Source organism: Ascaphus truei, chromosome 1 (assembly GCF_040206685.1).
Source record: "Ascaphus truei isolate aAscTru1 chromosome 1, aAscTru1.hap1, whole genome shotgun sequence".
In the NCBI taxonomy this organism is placed as follows: Eukaryota; Metazoa; Chordata; class Amphibia; order Anura; family Ascaphidae; genus Ascaphus; species Ascaphus truei.
In genome coordinates this window covers 371,096,362-371,114,953 of record NC_134483.1, presented here as the reverse complement: position 1 = coordinate 371,114,953, position 18,592 = coordinate 371,096,362, and the positions used below count along the sequence as shown (strand labels likewise).

Here is an 18,592-nt window from a genome sequence, read left to right as displayed (position 1 = left end):
ATCTTTAATGGGCAGCTGTGACCCCTCCCTCTGCATGATTAGTTGGAAGGGGAAACCCCACCTGTAATGAACCATCTGTTCATGCAGGGCCTGAGCTCCTTGTGCCGCTGGAGGATAGGTCTGTAAATATCGGAAATGTTGCCCCATCCTGCTTGATCGAGGGGTGATTTTCTGGTGGCTGCCATTATGGTTTCTTTCACATGAAAACAGGGAATACTGAGAGTGACATCTCTTGGAGAGCTGACATCTGGGGTTGTAGCACCGTGTGCGCCCTGTCGAGGAGAAGCTGGGGCTCTGGAGTGTCCAGACAGAGCAGCAGGAGGAGACTTTCTAGAAACTCTGGTGTCTCTGGTCGTCTCGGAAACACCACAGATTCGTAGGTTGTTCCTGCAGGAGCAATTATCCTGATCCTCCTGGCACTCCATCTCGGACATCCTCGTGTACTTGATTAAGTGTTTGGGAGGAATCTTCCTGGGAAGTCACTACCTTGATCATTTGGTTTCCCAGATCGTTGGTTCTCTATTAGTGCATTAGTTTGGCTTTAGAATTTTCCTGGGATCGGAATGGCTCTAGCAGGCGTCCATTCTGTTTTGTTCCAGGCCACGCCCTGGCGTCTTGCCTTTTAACATTTCCATGGTAAACAAAGGCTAGGCGTACAATTAGGAGAATAGGAAAGAAACCCAAAACCTGTTACATTTTCACTGCACCAGGTGCCATTTTTACTTTAACCCCTTTGCTATCAGAGGGGGATGTGTCGCGAGCTTGTCTCGTAGCAGATGGTTAAGGCTTTAGTCCCGCTGCGTCCGGCGGCCCGCGCGGCCGCGTGCGTGTTCCTCACCAGCACGGGTATCCTTTCCTAGCCGGTCCCAGTCCCCCCTCGCTGCGTCAGCTGCCAGGGGATGCAAGAAAATTGTGATCCCGAGCGGTGACGCGTCACATGGTGCGCTGATGAGCCTATCAGCGGCGGGGGCGGAAGCTGTCAGACAACTTCCTCCATATACATGTAAGGGAAAAATAATAAAATAGTGTGGTATGTCTAAATAAACACAGCAACCTAAACAGGAATCGTGAATGGGAACTCACATTCTCCCAGTGATAATACAGCCTTTGAATAGTAATAGATGCAGTGGGTAGATTCAGCAATGTGCAGGGGGGTCTTGCTTGTACACACTCCCAGATGTTAGCAGGACAAACCCTCAATGGAAATGAAAGAAAGACAATTCTAGTGCAACACTGTATGTTCACTATGGATATATTGAAAAAGGCAATTGATATTGCACTTACATGATCAACATGTGCTTAGACACATAAAAATTGATGCGCAGCATAGGTGTACTCCATCCATCCCCCTCCCGAGGTCACGTCGCGTCACTTATTACATTACTTTTGATTTATATATATATATTTCACCTTCATAAGTAGCGCCTCACAATTTTAGTTTTTTACTAGACAGCTTCCTCCACAAGGTAGTGTGTGTGTGTGTGTGTGTGTGTGTGTGTGTGTGTGTGTGTGTGTGTGTGTGTGTGTGTGTGTGTGTGTGTGTGTGTGTGTGTGTGTGTGTGTGTGTGTATCAGCGTGTGTGAGGAGGGCATTTGTGGGGGAAGGGAGAGGGAGCGGGAGCTGTTTACCTTCCAGCATCCCGCAGCAGCTCCCTGCTGCAACCCGGGAGACCGAGCCCGTGGAGGGAGGGGGGGGGAGGAGTAGCAGGTCCCTCCGCTCAAACCACGCCCCCACTCCCGGCTCCCTACAGACCGCATATCGCGGTCTGTGCCTGTCAGCGCGCTGCCTGTCTGCAGTGCGGGCGCGCTGACTGAGGGCGGGGCCTTAGCCTTCAGGGGGATTTAATCTTGCAAGTTGGGCCTGTTACACTGATAAGGTGTTGCATTGTTTGGCTGCTACATGAGATTGTCCCTTTTGCAGCAGCAATGCCCTCGGTTGCCCCTTGCGCTTTTTTGGATACACGCTGAACAATGCAGTGCAGGCCTCTCTGATACTGAAGGGGTCAACATGTTTTTGATGTGTGGCAGAGATCACTCGCTTATTTGGGGTCCCATAGCTCTATACGCTGTACGTAGGGACGCTGAAAATGTGGTGATTAAAAAGCGTTGGTTTATTTTTAGTATGCTTTGTACAAGCCCATACTTCACATTTGAGTAGTCCAATTATTTGTGAAATAAAGGGCCTTACAGAAATAATGTGCCAGTGAACTGGTGGATAGGGGCCCCCGGAAAACATGCCACGTTATGATGCAAATCAGATTTGTTCTTTTAAGCCTGGTTAATTTATTTTCCTTTTTTGTCTGTGTGAATGCTGCCTTTTAGAAGTGGCTGTTATAATTCTCATCTATAAAGTAACATTGCTGACTCCTTGGTGCTAATCTCTTTCTCTGTACAGTCCTGTTGGCTAACCGTCCCCACTGCTTAGAAGTCATTATATGTGATGTATTTGAAGTGGCCAAACAATGGTACCAAGTATTTTTCACCTGTGGCTGTAATAACTTGAACAACTTTTATTATATGTAACGCTTTTCTCCCAATGGGACTCAAAATGCTTCACAGTTACAGTATAGTGCGAGGTACGCAGGGCATAGGATAGTTACAGACACAGGTCCCTGCCAAGATGCGTTTACAATGTATGTTTTTGGTGCCTGAGGCACAGGGAGATAAAGTGACTTGGCCCAAAGTCACAAGGAGCGGACACCGGGAATTGAACCAGGCTCCCCTGCTTCAACCTCAGTGCCGTTGTTTACAGAGTCAGTGTCTTTACTCACTGAGCTGCTCCTTCAGCCCAGTAATGCACCATTTATCTGGTCCTGGCTTTTTGTCGCTCGTTTGCTTGGTTTTTTTACATGTTCTTCACCATCCTTCCTTCTGGTTTACATAGATCATTTCCTTTGCCTACCTCCCGTTGACTTTCAACCATTTTGCAAACCATTTTAAAAAATGAACTTTTTCCCTTCTAGCTCACCTGGGAAGGCACGGAGAGTGGGGTACTCTCCTTGTTCAGGATTAATTGCTTTCTTGAAGAGATGTCTTGTCTTTTCCAAAGCTGGTTCCCATTTTTTAAACCTGATGCTTCCTTCAGGAGATAAAAGCTTTTGAAATATTAATTGTCTGAGAGGTTAAAATGGAACTCTCCCAAGAGCCAAGCGCAGTCTAAGGCCGGCTTATAGTCCTGGCGACATGACGTCATCCGTCGCCGTTGTAGGAGTGTGTTTTGCCTATAGTGTAGGAGGCAAGAGACGGGGGACGTGGCTGTGAGCGGTTCGCCCTCATTGGCTGAACTGTTGACGTCATGCGGCAGTTGCCGAAAAATCAATTTTCATTGACTTCCAGCGATCGCGACCAAGCCGTCGCGGTCGCGCCTTCTATAGGCACACGCGACGGCTTACGTAAACTTGTTTTGATGCGACGTCGCCAGGACTATAAGCGCGGCCTAAGTGTTTACCATGATAACCTTTGAAGCTAGATGTCATGAACAGCACACCTGTGAGCACGTGACTTTTCTATATGTGACACGGGTTAATACATACAGCTAACTAGCTGACTCAATCTTCACTTATGCCAGGTCCCTCAAATGAGTAATATCTCCTCTCAATCCATCACAATATATCTTACCATTTGTTACATACAGCACCTGTGAGCGCCTGACCAGTGTATGGGACAAGGGTTAATACACAGCTATCTAGCTGATCCACTTTTCACCTACACAAGGTACTGTACCTAAAATGAATATCACCCCTCAATCCGTCACAATACTGTATATCTTTAATTCGCTTGGGACCTTGGTGAACCTTGGGACCATTAGACAAATTAGACTGTAAGCTCCTCCATTCTTCCTTAATGTTACGTTTATGTCTGAAGCAGTTATTCCCATGATCTGTTATTTATACTATCTGTTATTTTTTTGATTACCACTGTGAAGCGCTATGTACATTAATGGCGCTATATAAATAAAGACATACAATACAATACCATGACCAGTCTTTTGGAGTCAGATCTCAGATAAGTTCTGCATGTGGTAGGGGTGAGGAGCTTGTTCAGATAAATGGGTAGCTTGCCCAGAAAGTATTTGAAGGCAAGGCAGGAGAGATGAACTTTAGAGTGCCAGACCCTATGAGTAGGGTGACCAGATTTACTAAAGTAAACCGGGACACACAAAAAAAATAAATATATATTTTAAACAAATGACATCAGCAATTGCGCCCGTCCCTTTTCTGTCTCTCCGTGTACACACACATACACACACACACACACACACACACACACACACACACACACACACACACACACACACACACACACACACACACACACACATTTTCTCCTCCCTCCCCATTCCGTGTCTCCCCCCTAACCTCCCCCATTCTGTGCGTCTCTCTCGCCCCATTCTGTGCGTCTTTCTCTTTCAATATGTGTTTTCTGTTTGAGAGCCGTGTTCTTCTATTGTTTGGTATAACATGGGAATGAAACATTTGTTGCCTAATGATGTGTGTATCACATGAATTCTAAGAAAACCTTGTACAATTGATACAATTGTAAAAAGTGTCCCAGCCCGCATTATAATTTCTAAGGAGAAATAAAAAGAAAAATGATATATATAATTATATATATTGGCATAATTGTATTTTAGATACAATCCACGTTGCCCCAAAGGCGCACAGCCTGATGGGGCTCCCCAAGAGCGGCACCCCTCTTTAAAGGACCAGCGTGCTAAGGGTTAACATTTGCTTGTTCTGTGTGGAACGTCAGCCCCACCCACTGGAATGTTAACGAGCCATAAGGACACAAAGAGCTTTTGTTCACAGCAGCACTGCATCTCAGCCACCCACCCCACTGTGCATCTGCGTTGCCCCAAAGGCGCACAGCCTTTGGCGCAGCTGAAGGGCAGCCAAAGGGTGTGAGCCTTTTACTGCCATTCACTGATGTCTGATGATGTAAAAGTTAAAGCTGCTCTATTTCAATCTAAAACTCAAAAGCCTTTTATCCCCTGTACCCATTTTTCCAACTCTATCTGTCTGTGATTTGACTGTATAACCCCTGTTCTTTAATAAACCATGTATTATTTTTATAACTATGTGCCCCGGACATACTTCGAAATGAGAGGTAACTCTCAATGTATTACTTCCTGGTTAAACATTTTTATAAATAAAATATGTAATAGGTAGCACTTTTGATTTGTTTTTTGACACTTCTTTACAAATCGACTTTAACTCTTTGCAATGGTTTAATGGTTGCTTGGAAAATAAATACATGCTAGTGGCAAAGTCCCTGAAGTAATAAGTGCTGGTAGTGAAGTGGAAGAATGCATAATAATAATAACTTTATTTATATAGTGCTTTTCTCCCAATGGGACTCAAAGCGCTTCAGTCAGAAAAAGGGGAAAAAAGGAAATGGTTAAGGTTATAAATAAAACCATACACAAGGAAAAGACCATACAGACCGTACTTTAGCTCAGGAGTGCGCAAAGTGGGGGTCGTGAGACTTTCTGGGGGTGTAGGGAAAAAGAAGCTCTTTCAGATAGCTAGGACTCTGGTCATGTAGTGCTTTGAATATCAACAAGCCAATCTTGACATAAATTCGCCATTTTACAGGCAGCCAGTGTAATACTTTTAAGTACTTGAAGTACTCCTTTTAACATGCTTTATAATTCGAGATGGTTTTGCTAGCAGATTTGAATTTGAAATGCCAAAAAGAGCAACAGCACGCTGAATGGTTTTTAATTGTACATTATTTTCCTGCGTGATTAACTCTCAGTAGAACAGAAGAACTCTCGGGAAGTACAATATACAGTGATTTCATTGGTCGGGTAATGCGGGGCTTGCACGTAAATGGGATAACCCAGTGATCAGGACTTGATTACAATGAATTTCTCAGACAAGTTACATTGACCGTTTTTGGAGTATCTAAAAAATACACAGATTCCCAACAAGCTCTGAGAAACCCCAACTATTACCACATAATATATATATATGCATATGTGTCAAAAGGAGTGCTAGTGGGCGTGGCTAAATGTATACAACAAAAACCAAAAATGCCCAAAGCTACTTCCAAGGTGACAAAAATACACAGTGCAATACCTATATATATCTCTTGTAAAAAGGGTAATTTAGTTTAACCCTTTGGCCAAAGCGTCTTAAGCCTGCTGCCACTTACAAGGCATGACCGAAGCATGTCCTAACACTCACCTGGGTTAAAATTCTTATTTACCTGTATAATTACAGGAAGAATCCCCCCCAAGGTTTAAGCTTGCCCCACCCTACTTTCCAAGTTGGCAAGTCAGTTTCAATTTGCCAGGTTGGGACAGATCCAATGTGATCATTCTTCCTGTAATTTGTGTTTTTTGTAGTATCTAAAAAAAAACCATATAATTTTACACAATTCTCTGGAAAATTTCACAATTAAATAAATAAGTTGGATTTTAGACCGCATGAGAAATAGAGGATTTTTTCAATGTAAATTTTTTTTCCTATCGTTTGTAATCTAATTCCAGTTCTGACAGCACAATATATGCGACGAATATGTTTCCATGACCTAAGTAAACCTGTTTCTATTCACAAGAGATCCCTTCTGCAAGAAAATAAATGAAGCGAGTGATTGAGTTCTGGCGGAGACTCGAGGATTATATGTGTAATCCGTTAAGAAATGTGGCTGGCAAAGAGTAGAAGGGATCCCAGATAAATAGGTTAGCCTTGCTCCAGCAATTCGCATGTGTTCCGTGGCCAAACTGTGCACTGCAAATAAGGGAGCTATGGACCAGTCAAGTAGCAAGAACACAGTAGATTGGCTGCAATAGTTGCGTATATGGAGTGGTCAAATTAGGTGCAAAAAAAAGGTAGTAGTTGTCTCCTGCAGTGGTCCATATTTCAAATGTATTGTGTGTAGCCTTCCATCCACCCACCACCCCCACCCCCCTGCCCCTTGTTGGGCTACTAGTAGTAATGCAAAGGGTTTATAAGAGAAGAGATGCTTGCCCCACACACTAGTAACACAGTGGGGCTGTGTCAAAGAGGTATATAAGGCTCCGCTTTGGTGAATTTGACGGTTGCAATCTCTTTGGCCTGAAAAGAGCTGGAGGAAAAATAAATAAATCTATAGTGTGTATCAATTAATGTACGTACTCGCAGAAATATATTTTATTCCAGAATGTTGTTTTGCGCACACACACACACACACACACACACACACACACACACACACACACACACACACACACACACACACACACACACACACACACACACACACACACACACACACACACACACACACACACACACACACACACACACACACACACATTCAGGACTGTTTCACCCAAACCCAGCAGTGAGATGAGGAGACAGCACTGCATGTTCAATGGTTTTTTTCTTTATTGTAGAGTGTCCATAACCAATGTTTCTGTCTGCACAGCGACCTTCATCAGGCCAATGTGCAGTCATAAAAAGCATGGGGAAATACATACTTTCTAATTTGGAAGTGAAGAGAGACTCCCAAAGCCAGTTAGCAAAAAAATCGGCAGCACTCTAGCTCAGGGGTGAGCAAACTTTTTATGCCAAGCCCCCCTTTTCATCTATGAAATTTCTCGGGCCCCCCTGCCTAATGTAATCAAAATCACATGACGTCAGTGCACGTGAGCTGGTTCAGCCAATGAGGGTGCACCAGCTTTGTGACGCGTCCGCCACGCGTCTACAATCTCCTGCAGCCAAGTTCACAAATCGCTTGGGCTGCAGGCGTGCGCGCAGGCAGTATACTGGTATTGGATCACTGTTTATTTTATTGTTTGCTGGCATCTGGTAATGTTTTTTTTCTGGTGCACAAAGGCAATACATTTGAGGGGGCATTCATCCACCTCTTTGCTACATCCCTTCCCTCTCCCGCACCCCTTTTTTTCCTTCTCTCATTTGCTTTCCCCAGTGTCATCCACTCCTACCTACCAGTTTTATTTATTATTTATTTATTCCCGTTTTAAATGTTGCCCAGGGATCAGGGACCCCCATAACCAAACTCAAGGGGGGTACTGATGAATCTCGCCTGCTGATCAATACTCCGAAATGACCCCCCTGACCCAAAGAAGAACCCTCAGCCCCCCAAAACTCATCCTCCCAAGACCCTCAATTCTGCCATCTCTGCTTGACCTTCATCCCTCTGTTTAGCCATTGTGTCTCTCCCTCCCCCCAGTCTCTCTCTCTCTCTCTCACCTTCCCCCCAGTCTCTCACCTTCCCCCCAGTGTCTCTCTCCCCCTCCCCCAATATGTCTCCCACCTCTATGTCTCTCCCTCCCCTCAATATGTCTCCCACCTCTCCATATCTCTCCCCCCAATATTTCTCCCACCTCTCCATGTCTCTCTCCCCCTCCCCCCAATATGTCTCCCACCTCTCCATGTCTCCCTCCCCCTCCCCCCAATGTCTTCCACCTCTCCATGTCTTTCTCCCCTCCCCCCAATGTTTCCCACCTCTCCATGTCTCTCTCCCCTCCCCCCAATATGTCTCCCATCTCTCCATGACTCTCTCTCCCCCTCCCCCCAATATGTCTCCCACCTCTCCATGTCTCTCTCTCCCCCTCCCCCCAATGTTTCCCACCTCTCCATGTCTCTCTCCCCTCCCCCCAATATGTCTCCCATCTCTCCATGACTCTCTCTCCCCCTCCCCCCAATATGTCTCCAATCCTCTCCATGTCTTTCTCCCCTCCCCCCAATGTTTCCCACCTCTCCATGTCTCTCTCCCCTCCCCCCAATATGTCTCCCACCTCTCCATGACTCTCTCTCCCCCTCCCCCCAATATGTCTCCCACCTCTCCATGTCTCTCTCTCCCCCTCCCCCCAATATGTCTCCCACCTCTCCATGGCTCTCTCTCCCCCTCCCCCCAATATGTCTCCCACCTCTCCATGGCTTTCTTTATCTCCCCCCAATATGTCTCCCACCTCTCCATTGCTCTTTCTGTCTCCCACCTCTCCATGGCTCTCTTTATCTCCCCCCAATATGTCTCCCACCTCTCCATGGCTCTTTCTGTCTCCTACCTCTCCATGGCTCTTTATCTCCCCCCAATATGTCTCCCAGCTCTCCATGGCTCTCTTTCTCTCCCACCAATATGTCTCCCACCTCTCCATGGCTCTCTTTCTCTCCCACCAATATGTCTCCCACCTCTCCATGGCTCTCTTTCTCTCCCACCAATATGTCTCCTACCTCTCCATGGCTCTCTTTCTCTTCCCCCCCCCCCATATGTCTCCCACCTCTCCATGGCTCTCTTTCTCTCCCACCTTTCCATGGCTCTCTTTCTCTCCCACCTCTCCATGGCTCTCTTTCTCTCCCACCAATATGTCTCCCACCTCTCCATGGCTCTCTTTCTCTCCCACCAATATGTCTCCCACCTCTCCATGGCTCTCTTTCTCTCCCACCAATATGTCTCCCACCTCTCCATGGCTCTCTTTCTCTCCCACCAATATGTCTCCCACCTCTCCATGGCTCTCTTTCTCTCCCACCAATATGTCTCCCACCTCTCCATGGCTCTCTTTCTCTCCCACCAATATGTCTCCCACCTCTCCATGGCTCTCTTTCTCTCCCCCCCCCCATATGTCTCCCACCTCTCCATGGCTCTCTTTCTCTCTCCCTCCCCCCAATATGTCTCCCACCTCTCCATGGCTCTCTTTCTCTCCCACCAATATGTCTCCCACCTCTCCATGGCTCTCTTTCTCCCCCACCAATATGTCTCCCACCCCTCCATGGCTCTCTTTCTCTCCCACCAATATGTCTCCCACCTCTCCATGGCTCTCTTTCTCTCCCACCAATATGTCTCCCACCTCTCCATGGCTCTCTTTCTCTCCCCCCCCCCCCCCATATGTCTCCCACCTCTCCATGGCTCTCTTTCTCTCTCCCTCCCCCCAATATGTCTCCCACCTCTCCATGGCTCTCTTTCTCTCCCACCAATATGTCTCCCACCTCTCCATGGCTCTCTTTCTCTCCCACCAATATGTCTCCCACCCCTCCATGGCTCTCTTTCTCTCCCACCAATATGTCTCCCACCTCTCCATGGCTCTCTTTCTCTCCCACCAATATGTCTCCCACCTCTCCGTGGCTCACTTTCTCTCCCACCAATATTTCTCCCACCTCTCCATGGCTCTCTTTCTCTCCCACCAATATGTCTCCCACCTCTCCCTGGCTCTCTTTCTCTCCCTCCCCCCCCCCCCCCCATATGTCTCCCACCTCTCCATGGCTCTCTTTCTCTCTCCCTCCCCCCAATATGTCTCCCACCTCTACAAACACAACACACAAATACTTACTTTCACTTTTAAGCCTGCTTCAGTCCCCCATGTATGCTGAAAACTGGGACAGGAGGAGGAGGGGCTGTCTGTGTGCAGAGAGAAGCCCCTCCCCCACAGCAAGGCAGACATCACACAGAAGCAGCCTCTGCACGGAGCTTCTGGCCGCCCGTGCACAGCTCTGCCCGCCCCCAGGTTTCCCCGCAAGCAGCCTGCGCCCCCCCTACATAATCTTGCGCACCCCCAAGGGGGCGCGCCCCCCAGTTTGCGCACCGCTGCTCTAGCTTGTGAGACAAGTAAAAGACATCATGTGACTCCATACATACAAATCAACCACATCAAGAGGCAGGATAGCTAATAAAGCAATTTATCAGACACAGTAAATGTTAGCAACATAATTGCATAGTAACATAATCACGGTCAGTATAAACGGCACATATCTCCTCTATGGAGAGTCGTACTTGTGGATGTCTTTCATAATAAACAGATCCTTTTGACTGGGAAATTGCACCATACAAATTGCATCGTCAATTAAAATTGAAGGGCCATTTTTCTAAATCTACAGGGGATTTATCCAGAGAGGGGTATACACCTAGTCTTGATACAGTACAACACATTGTACCACCCTTAAGAAAACAAAAATCACGTTTGATCCTATTTCCTACAACACTCATGTAGCCACCGTTTTGTTCACCCGCTCAAGAATGACACCAAGAACTTTATTACGCCAAAGACTAGCCAGAGGAACACAAAGCTACAAAAACATTGACCAATAACCATATCATCATTAGGGCTTTCATTAGGGCTTCCATTAGGGCTTTCGATAAAGGTGGCGGGATCGTGGTCATGAACTACACTGACACTATAGGAAAGATATCATGGGTCAACTTATCAATGTGGGACAGTGTTTTGGGCCCCATCTGCCCCGTCCTCCCAAAGATGTAGATAAAAAGGAAGTTGAATGTATTCACTTGAATCATGTTAATGAAACCCCAGAGCATAAGGAAGTGAGTAACAAACTTTATTAATGCAATGCTGGAGTAGTGGCCTTAATCCTAGAAAGTTCATTGGTACTGCGGCTTCAGATGTTAGGCTGGGGCCATAGTGCCTTGTTTCCTCCACACCATCAGTAGACACTAAAATATGTTCCCAGCACTCAAAAATGACAAGTGGAATAGGAATAAGATAAACTAATTTTAATCATAAAAATAGAATACAAAACCCAGAGGTGTGTGTGTAGCACATAAGCACGTGACATATATGGCAAGGGGTGAGTGGGAGAAACAAAGGGAAGGATGGGAAAAGGAGACAAAGGAAGGGAATATCCCGGGGAAAAGAGGGGATGGGAAACAAGGGGTGGTAATACAGGGGAATGGGGGCAACGTTTTGGGGGTGAACCCTTTCAGGCCCATTCCCAAAGGTCAGAATGACCGATGGTACTTCCCTTTAACCCTGTTAAAAAGCTTCCTGCAAAATAGCAAACAACCAGATGCACATTATAAATCAATATAATGTATGTCACTCCATATGAAATCAATTAAATAAGTTGGTACAGCACCTATAGTTGTATACTAGGCGATGATGATCTCCTGAGTCCAAGTCCAGTGAAGGCCTATATAGGCAATATGATGAGTTCACCTATCCCATATATACAGCACTCCACTATCCCTGACAGAGACAATGAAAGTTTAAAAAAAAAAAACCTGTTTGACAATTAGAGAGGGTCCAGACTGAACCCAGAACACCAGGTGTAAAGTCAATGCAAGAGTTCTCTACAGACCAGTCTGCAGCAGTGGAGGGAAGGGTTCCAGGCTATGGGAAGTCTGTCCGCGGCGTACCTCTGGCTCCATCTCTCAACAGGGAGTGAGAGGGGTGTGCATTTCCCCTCCTTTGTCTCTCCTTTTCCCATCCTTCCCTTTCCCTTTGTTTCTCCCGCTCACTTACTTTTGTGTTCTATTTTTCTGAGTAAATTACTGTAGTTTTGGTTTATTCCTCTTCCACTTGTCATTTTTTTTGAGTGCTGGGAACATATTTTAGTGTTTACTGCTTACTCTGCAATGTTCTCCAGTTAGCCGGTGTTATTAGCTTCCCTCGCGGCTGCAATCATCGTGGAAGCCACTCGGTCCCCCCCCCCCCCTCCCCATTGCGCTCTATTCAAGAGGTCTGTGTTAGGAAGGGATTTTCTTCTATTGTGAGAATTATTGGAAAATATTATAGGCTACTAGATTTTTTTATTTATTTTTTGTTTACTTTCCTCGGGTTAATATTAACTCTTTGAAAGTACCTTGCGCAGGAGGAAGATGAGTTGACTAGAGTAGCCACGTGTATTAATCCTGGTTACATATCTAAGTCGCGGGCCCACTTGTGTGCTGTCCGTGACAGATGGTATATGGGGACAGACTGAAGGAAGATATTGTTAATTTGAGGAACCTTTGCGAAGGTGAAAAGTGGGCCATTGAGGGAGCTGTGTATTAACCCTGGTCCCGTATGCAGGTCACATGCCGTATGTTACAAGCTCTAACTATTTTTATTCCTTATTTGAACTAAGAGGTCCCCCAGAACTGAACTGTGGTGCTCCAAGCTACAGGAACGCCCCGCTTCATGAGATATTTGATTTTGACATTCCCTTACAAGAAGAGTTGTCCAGGAGAAAGTGTGCGGCCACTGGGATCTGCCTCGCTCTGACAGCCAATAGGGAACCATGACTTTGCAGTGTCTGAATTAGTAATCCCACAGCCATCTTTGCTTTTCCTTGCAAGAGCTGGCAAAGGTACGGGGGGCAAAGTCCTGGCAATTGGAGTTGTCCCCAGCAACATTGAGTGCCACAGTTACAATCCGGAGGACCATCTGGTTCATATAAAGTACTTGATTTGGGGGGAAATTGGATTGCTGCTTTAAGGCGAGTCAGTCTGTGTGCCACGCAGAAAACTTCCCTTAAGCCTTGTATAATATCGATCTGATGAGGATCACTCATTGATTACATTATTGGCACTGAATAATCAATACAGTGCATTTGCCTTAATATTTTGACCCATATGTGCAGAGGTTCTATACCGGTGCCGGAAATACATCTTGCAGCCCATTTGAATGAGTGGACCTGTAACCCTTTGGCTGTCCCTTGACGTATCTACTGTGATGTGGTCTGGCACTCCAGGGCCCCATGACATAGCTACGGCCAAATTATATCCTCTCCTTTTTGTAGAGGCATTGTGTGCTCCACAGGTGAGCGCTGAACACGATCTGGCAGGCAGGCGAACGGAAGAGGAATTCTCACTGCTCCCCACATATAAATTCTGTTACTAGTTCTTGCCGTTTATTCCTTCACAGCATTGCTAAGATAAGCGTCTCTCTGTTTCACTACCTCTATAACACTAATGCATGCCCTTATTCTCTCCCGTATTGATTACTGCAACATTCTTTTATCTGGCCTCCCTGCCTCACACCTCTCTGACCATTCAAAACACTGCTGCCTGAAACATCTCCTGCACTTCAAGTGCGTATCTGCATCTGTCCTCCGGAACTCTCTCTATTTGCTTCCTATTAATTTCCTTATAAACTTCCAAATTATTCTCCTTTCTTGTAAGGGTCTCCACCAGGGGTGTAGCAATAGCCAAGGGGCCCGCACTCCCCCCTCCCCTCCCTACCCCCCCCCCCACTGCGGTACATTGCGGGGCCTGAGATGCAGGAAGGAAGCACAGAGGGAAATCCCTCTGCAGGTGGCGGGCCTGGGTCAGGGGCCGGGGCCCTGAGATGCAATAGGTAGGACAGAGGGGAAAGTCCTTCCTCTACAGAGCCTCCATAAGTGGGCGGGGCCTAGGCCAGGGGCGGGGCCTCAAGTAGAGCAGCGCGGGGCTGGAACTGCAGCTGCAGCCTGAGAGACAGGCTGGGAAAGGTGAGAGGGAGGGGAAGGGTTAAATCACTGGGGTAAAAACAGACACGAAAGGGAAGAAGACAGGAAGGAAGAGAAGCACAAAACATGAAGTACAAGAGAGAAATACATAAGAGGGAAAATAAAGACACGAGAGAGGGCGAGGGGGGAGGGAGGGCGAGGAGGAAGAGAGGAAGAGAGGGCGAGGGGGGGAGAGACGGCGGGGGAGAGAGTTTGTAATATATTTAACTTGTATTGTCATTTTTGTAAAGCGCTGCGTACTTTGTTGGCTCTATAAATTCATTTATACATACAAATGAACATAGGAAAACATCTTTAATCAACAAAATGGTAATCTATTAGATGGCATCCACACATAAGTTTGTACAGTCACTAATGCTCTTGGAAGATCACAAGACGAGGAGATCTGGTTGTGTTTTTATGCTCCGAAGGGTTTGTATTTTAATTTGTGCAAGCTGTCCTGTATGTCGGGATTACTCTTCAGACAGTGCTTACAGAAGCAAATCCCCTAAAATGTAGCTTTGTGCTGGTATTTAGCACAGGTGCCACCTGTGAAAATTAACTTAAGGTTACTTACAGCAATTAAGATTTAATTGGGCTGATGAACCGGGGGGGGTGGGGGGAAATCCAAACTACAAGTGGCAGCCACGTCCGCTCGCCCAGGTATTCCTGTGGGAGAGATTATCGTTCATTTGCCAGGAAGAACGGGCTGTCCCGAGTGGCAATTTGTACGTTTAAGTCTGTATGATATATTAATGCTTTAAAAGGAAAGTACTCATTTGCAATATTGCACCGTCCAGCTGCTTTTTGTTAATTTCACTGTGCAAGAGTCCTCTGTGTAATAATACTGCATTTTTTATGTTTCAGGGTTTGTTCCCAGGAAACTCACATGAACCCAGCCAGTTAAGGAGAGTGGTTTTCTCTCACAGCATGGATAAAGCCCTTAAAGAAGGTAAGCAAACTTTGATTCCTCACGTCCGCTTCCCCCCCCTCTCCCCCCTTTTCCTCTCCCCCCCCTCTCCCCCCTTTTCCTCTCCCCCTTCCCCCCCTTTTCCTCTCCCCCTTCCCCCTCTCCCCCTTCCCCTCCTTCCCCCCCTTCCCCTCCTTCCCCTCCTTTCCCCCCCCTTCCCCCACTTTCCCCCCTTCCTTCCCCCCCACCTTCCCCTCCTTCCCCTCCTTCCCCCCCACCTTCCCCTCCTTCCCTCCTTCCCTTCTCCCCCCCACCTTCACCTCTTCCCCCCCCTTCCCCCCCTTCCCCTCTCCCCCCCCCCTTCCCCTCCTTTTCTGGCCTATTTTTCACCCTAAATAATTGAATGTGTTTTGATTGGCTCTCTTGAACAGCCTGCAGGCATTTTATAGCACGTTAGACAGAACTCCGTGTGCTCAGCAGACATTTGTCACTGGCAACGAGGAGACTGGGAAATAATTGGAGGCGGCATAAAGCACTATGCAAATCCGCATGAAATTATAGGATTGCATGCAACACTTTTATTGGCAGAACCCTGCAAACCATTGATCTGTACATCCCATTTACTCCTTCCAGCATTGAAAGTGTTAAAGGTAGACCACCCCTCTTGCCAGGTAGCCTCAAAATGTTGTGCAACATACAAATATATACTGGAGGATATATGCAAAATAAATCCAATCCCTTTTTGTTCTCGTTCCTCTTAGTTGTTTTTTATGTATTTGACACTGGAAGTATCACAGATGATGCACGATGTGCATGGAGGTTCATTGCAAGTCGGTGGCACCTTCTGAAACTGCAGGAGACAGGAAAGGGCAATTTTATACTGTTTCATAAGTGTCTGAAGGCAGAGCGATTAGGAATAAATCCCAGTGCATTTCAATCTCTGGGATACGTCCGGTATTATACATAACACCCCTAGATGGCTGCCTCCTAGTTGTGAAGGTGTGTCATTGTGTGTCACCGCCGCTGGTTTACATATGCATTTTATTTTCTAACATGGCATTAAAAAAAAAAAATTGAGAGGAGTATCACAATAAGGCAGTGGCAAAGGATGTCTAGGATTGCAACCACGTGATCACTAAGGTACTGATAATGTCATAACGGAATAATAGTGTCATAACGGAATCCGACATATTTTTTTTGTCTCCTAATACCATTTTTTTTTCATTGAGAATACTTTGGTTGCTACAGCAGCTATTTAGAAAATCACATCCACTTCCTGTTGAAACAGGCTCAGACATACACCTATTTGAACTCTGGCCTTTGGCAACAAAGTATCACAAACAGATCTGTTACTTTGTTCCAAATAGCAGGCTGCGTCTTAGTCTGCAAACTGTAACAGTAATGTGTTACACTTAGTAATACAATGTTACATATCACCTGCAACATTTCAGACTGCAGCACAACGTTAGGCGGCCATTTAGTTAGACACACAATCAGGATTTTGGCAGATTTAGAACAGGAGCACCAAACCATTGCCAGCTTAGATAAGAATGTAGAATGATACACTGTCACATGCTTTGCATGTACAAATAAGGGAGGGACTGTAGTATTGCTGCTTTAACGGGCTGACAGGCATGTTCTAGACGTCTGATGCCTATATATGTGTTAATGCGTAATGGAGGAAAGCAACCTTCATTCCATCACAGGGCAAGACACGTTGAAACCTTCTATTAGATCCTTTTTTCATATATGTGCTCTCTTTGGACGAGTCAACATTTGTAAATGAGCATTGTGTCATCTGAGAGTCAAGTATTACAAATATGCAGGTTCTTTTGCTGCACACAAAGCTGCATTAGCAAGTATAGATGAAAACATTTAAGCCATTTCAGGTCTAAATTTAGCGTAGGTTGAACTTGATGGACGTATGTCTTTTTTTTTTCCGACCTCATCTACTATATAACTATGTAATATGTAACTAGGTCCACAAAACTTTCCTTAAATCGATTTTGTCTTTTTTTTATTTTTATTTTGTTTTTACTATTTCATTGGACTGCGGAGCGGCCTGAGACGCTTCGGTAGAACTGCCTAATTGAATTAGAGGAGCGACATGCTGTTTGCTGGCTCAGATACACTTTTATTGATGTCTGTGAAGAACTGACATTTTCTGTATAGCGTGCAGACTAATACACAGTGACAGCCTTGAATGGCTGCGATGATGGAATTCTCCATCCCAAGTACTTCGGTGCCCATAGAGCGCCGTGTGACTCATTGATCGGCTCACTGCACCTTTGTTTTTTTTAACCTAATCAGTTTGCAAACGTGTTTCATCACTATGTTGGAGAAATTCTCCTGGTGTCTTGTCTAAATATGACCAGCTTCCCTAAAGACCTCTTTACTTGGGGCGCACTTTTAGCAGCAGTTGTGACGTTTTTGCTGGTCCATCATGAGTTCTTCGTAGATCTAGAAGTGTCCACAGTGTGTTTGACACACATCTATGACAAATACCTATGACCTTTTTGAAAGCACTCTATCCATCTGTGCAGAACTCTCATTAAAGGTTATGGAAGCCTATTGCATCTCTTGTCATGTGTATACAGCCTAAAATAGTACTACAAAAAAACAGGAAAATGAAACTGTGGCCCAAAAAGTGTCTCGTTGTTCTCACATCCTCTAATATAGAGTTACATGTGACTAACAGCGGTATGCTTTTAGATTGTGTTTCTGTTTTGATGTCAGCGCTGGCGTAGTTTTCTTTATGACCCCAATTCCTTCTTTTTGAATAAGTCAATAAGGGTCATGAGGTGCTTTGGCATACCACATAATGGCATTGCTTGGCTGTGTATAACTTCTCACTTGGTGCAGGCCCGTCAAACTCAGAATAGGTTGGGGGCCAATTATTAAATCCAACTGCAAGACTCAGGCAGCATCAGCAGGAGGTCGGAAGGAGAAAGTAGCCCACGGCCTAACTGAGAGGTGACATTTTTTACACTGACTAAATAACCATCAGTAAAATATTTACCTTTACCACCATATCGATATTAAGTCAATCCTGACTTTTGCGTTCTGCTCAAGGATGTCTTCTCTCTACCCCATATGTATCTAAAGTCCTCTCACACCTTAAACCTTTCTCACTGACTGCCCCACTCCTCTGGAATGCCCTTCCCCTCAATACCCGACTAGCACCCTCTCGATCCACCTTTAAGACCCACCTTAAGACACAGCATAGGAGTAGCTCCGTGGTTAATACTATACATATGATACATAAAGATTGGCACCAGAATGCCCTCCTGTCTCTGTACATTCTTCCTACCTACCAATTAGATTGTAAGCTCTTGGGAGCAGGGACTCCTCTTCCGAAATGTTACTTTATGTCTGAAGCATTTATTCCCATGATCTGTTATTTGTATTATATGTTATTTACTGTATATGATTGTCACGTGTATTACTACTGTGAAGCGCTATGTTAATTAATGGCGCTATATAAATAAAGACATACATACAAATATACTTACATTTCATTTTTAAGAAATGTAAAA

The 18,592-nt window shown here is 45.6% G+C and overlaps 1 protein-coding gene across 2 annotated transcripts in view; it reads left to right on the top strand.

Moving 5' to 3' along the window:
- SNX25 (sorting nexin 25) overlaps positions 1-18,592 on the top strand; it is a 179,590-nt gene that overhangs the window by 46,806 nt on the left and 114,192 nt on the right. For both annotated transcript variants that reach the window (XM_075610238.1, XM_075610237.1), the window contains exon 2: positions 15,014-15,098. In XM_075610238.1, the coding sequence (XP_075466353.1) occupies positions 15,014-15,098 (85 nt within the window). The remainder of the gene's footprint in view (positions 1-15,013; positions 15,099-18,592) is intronic.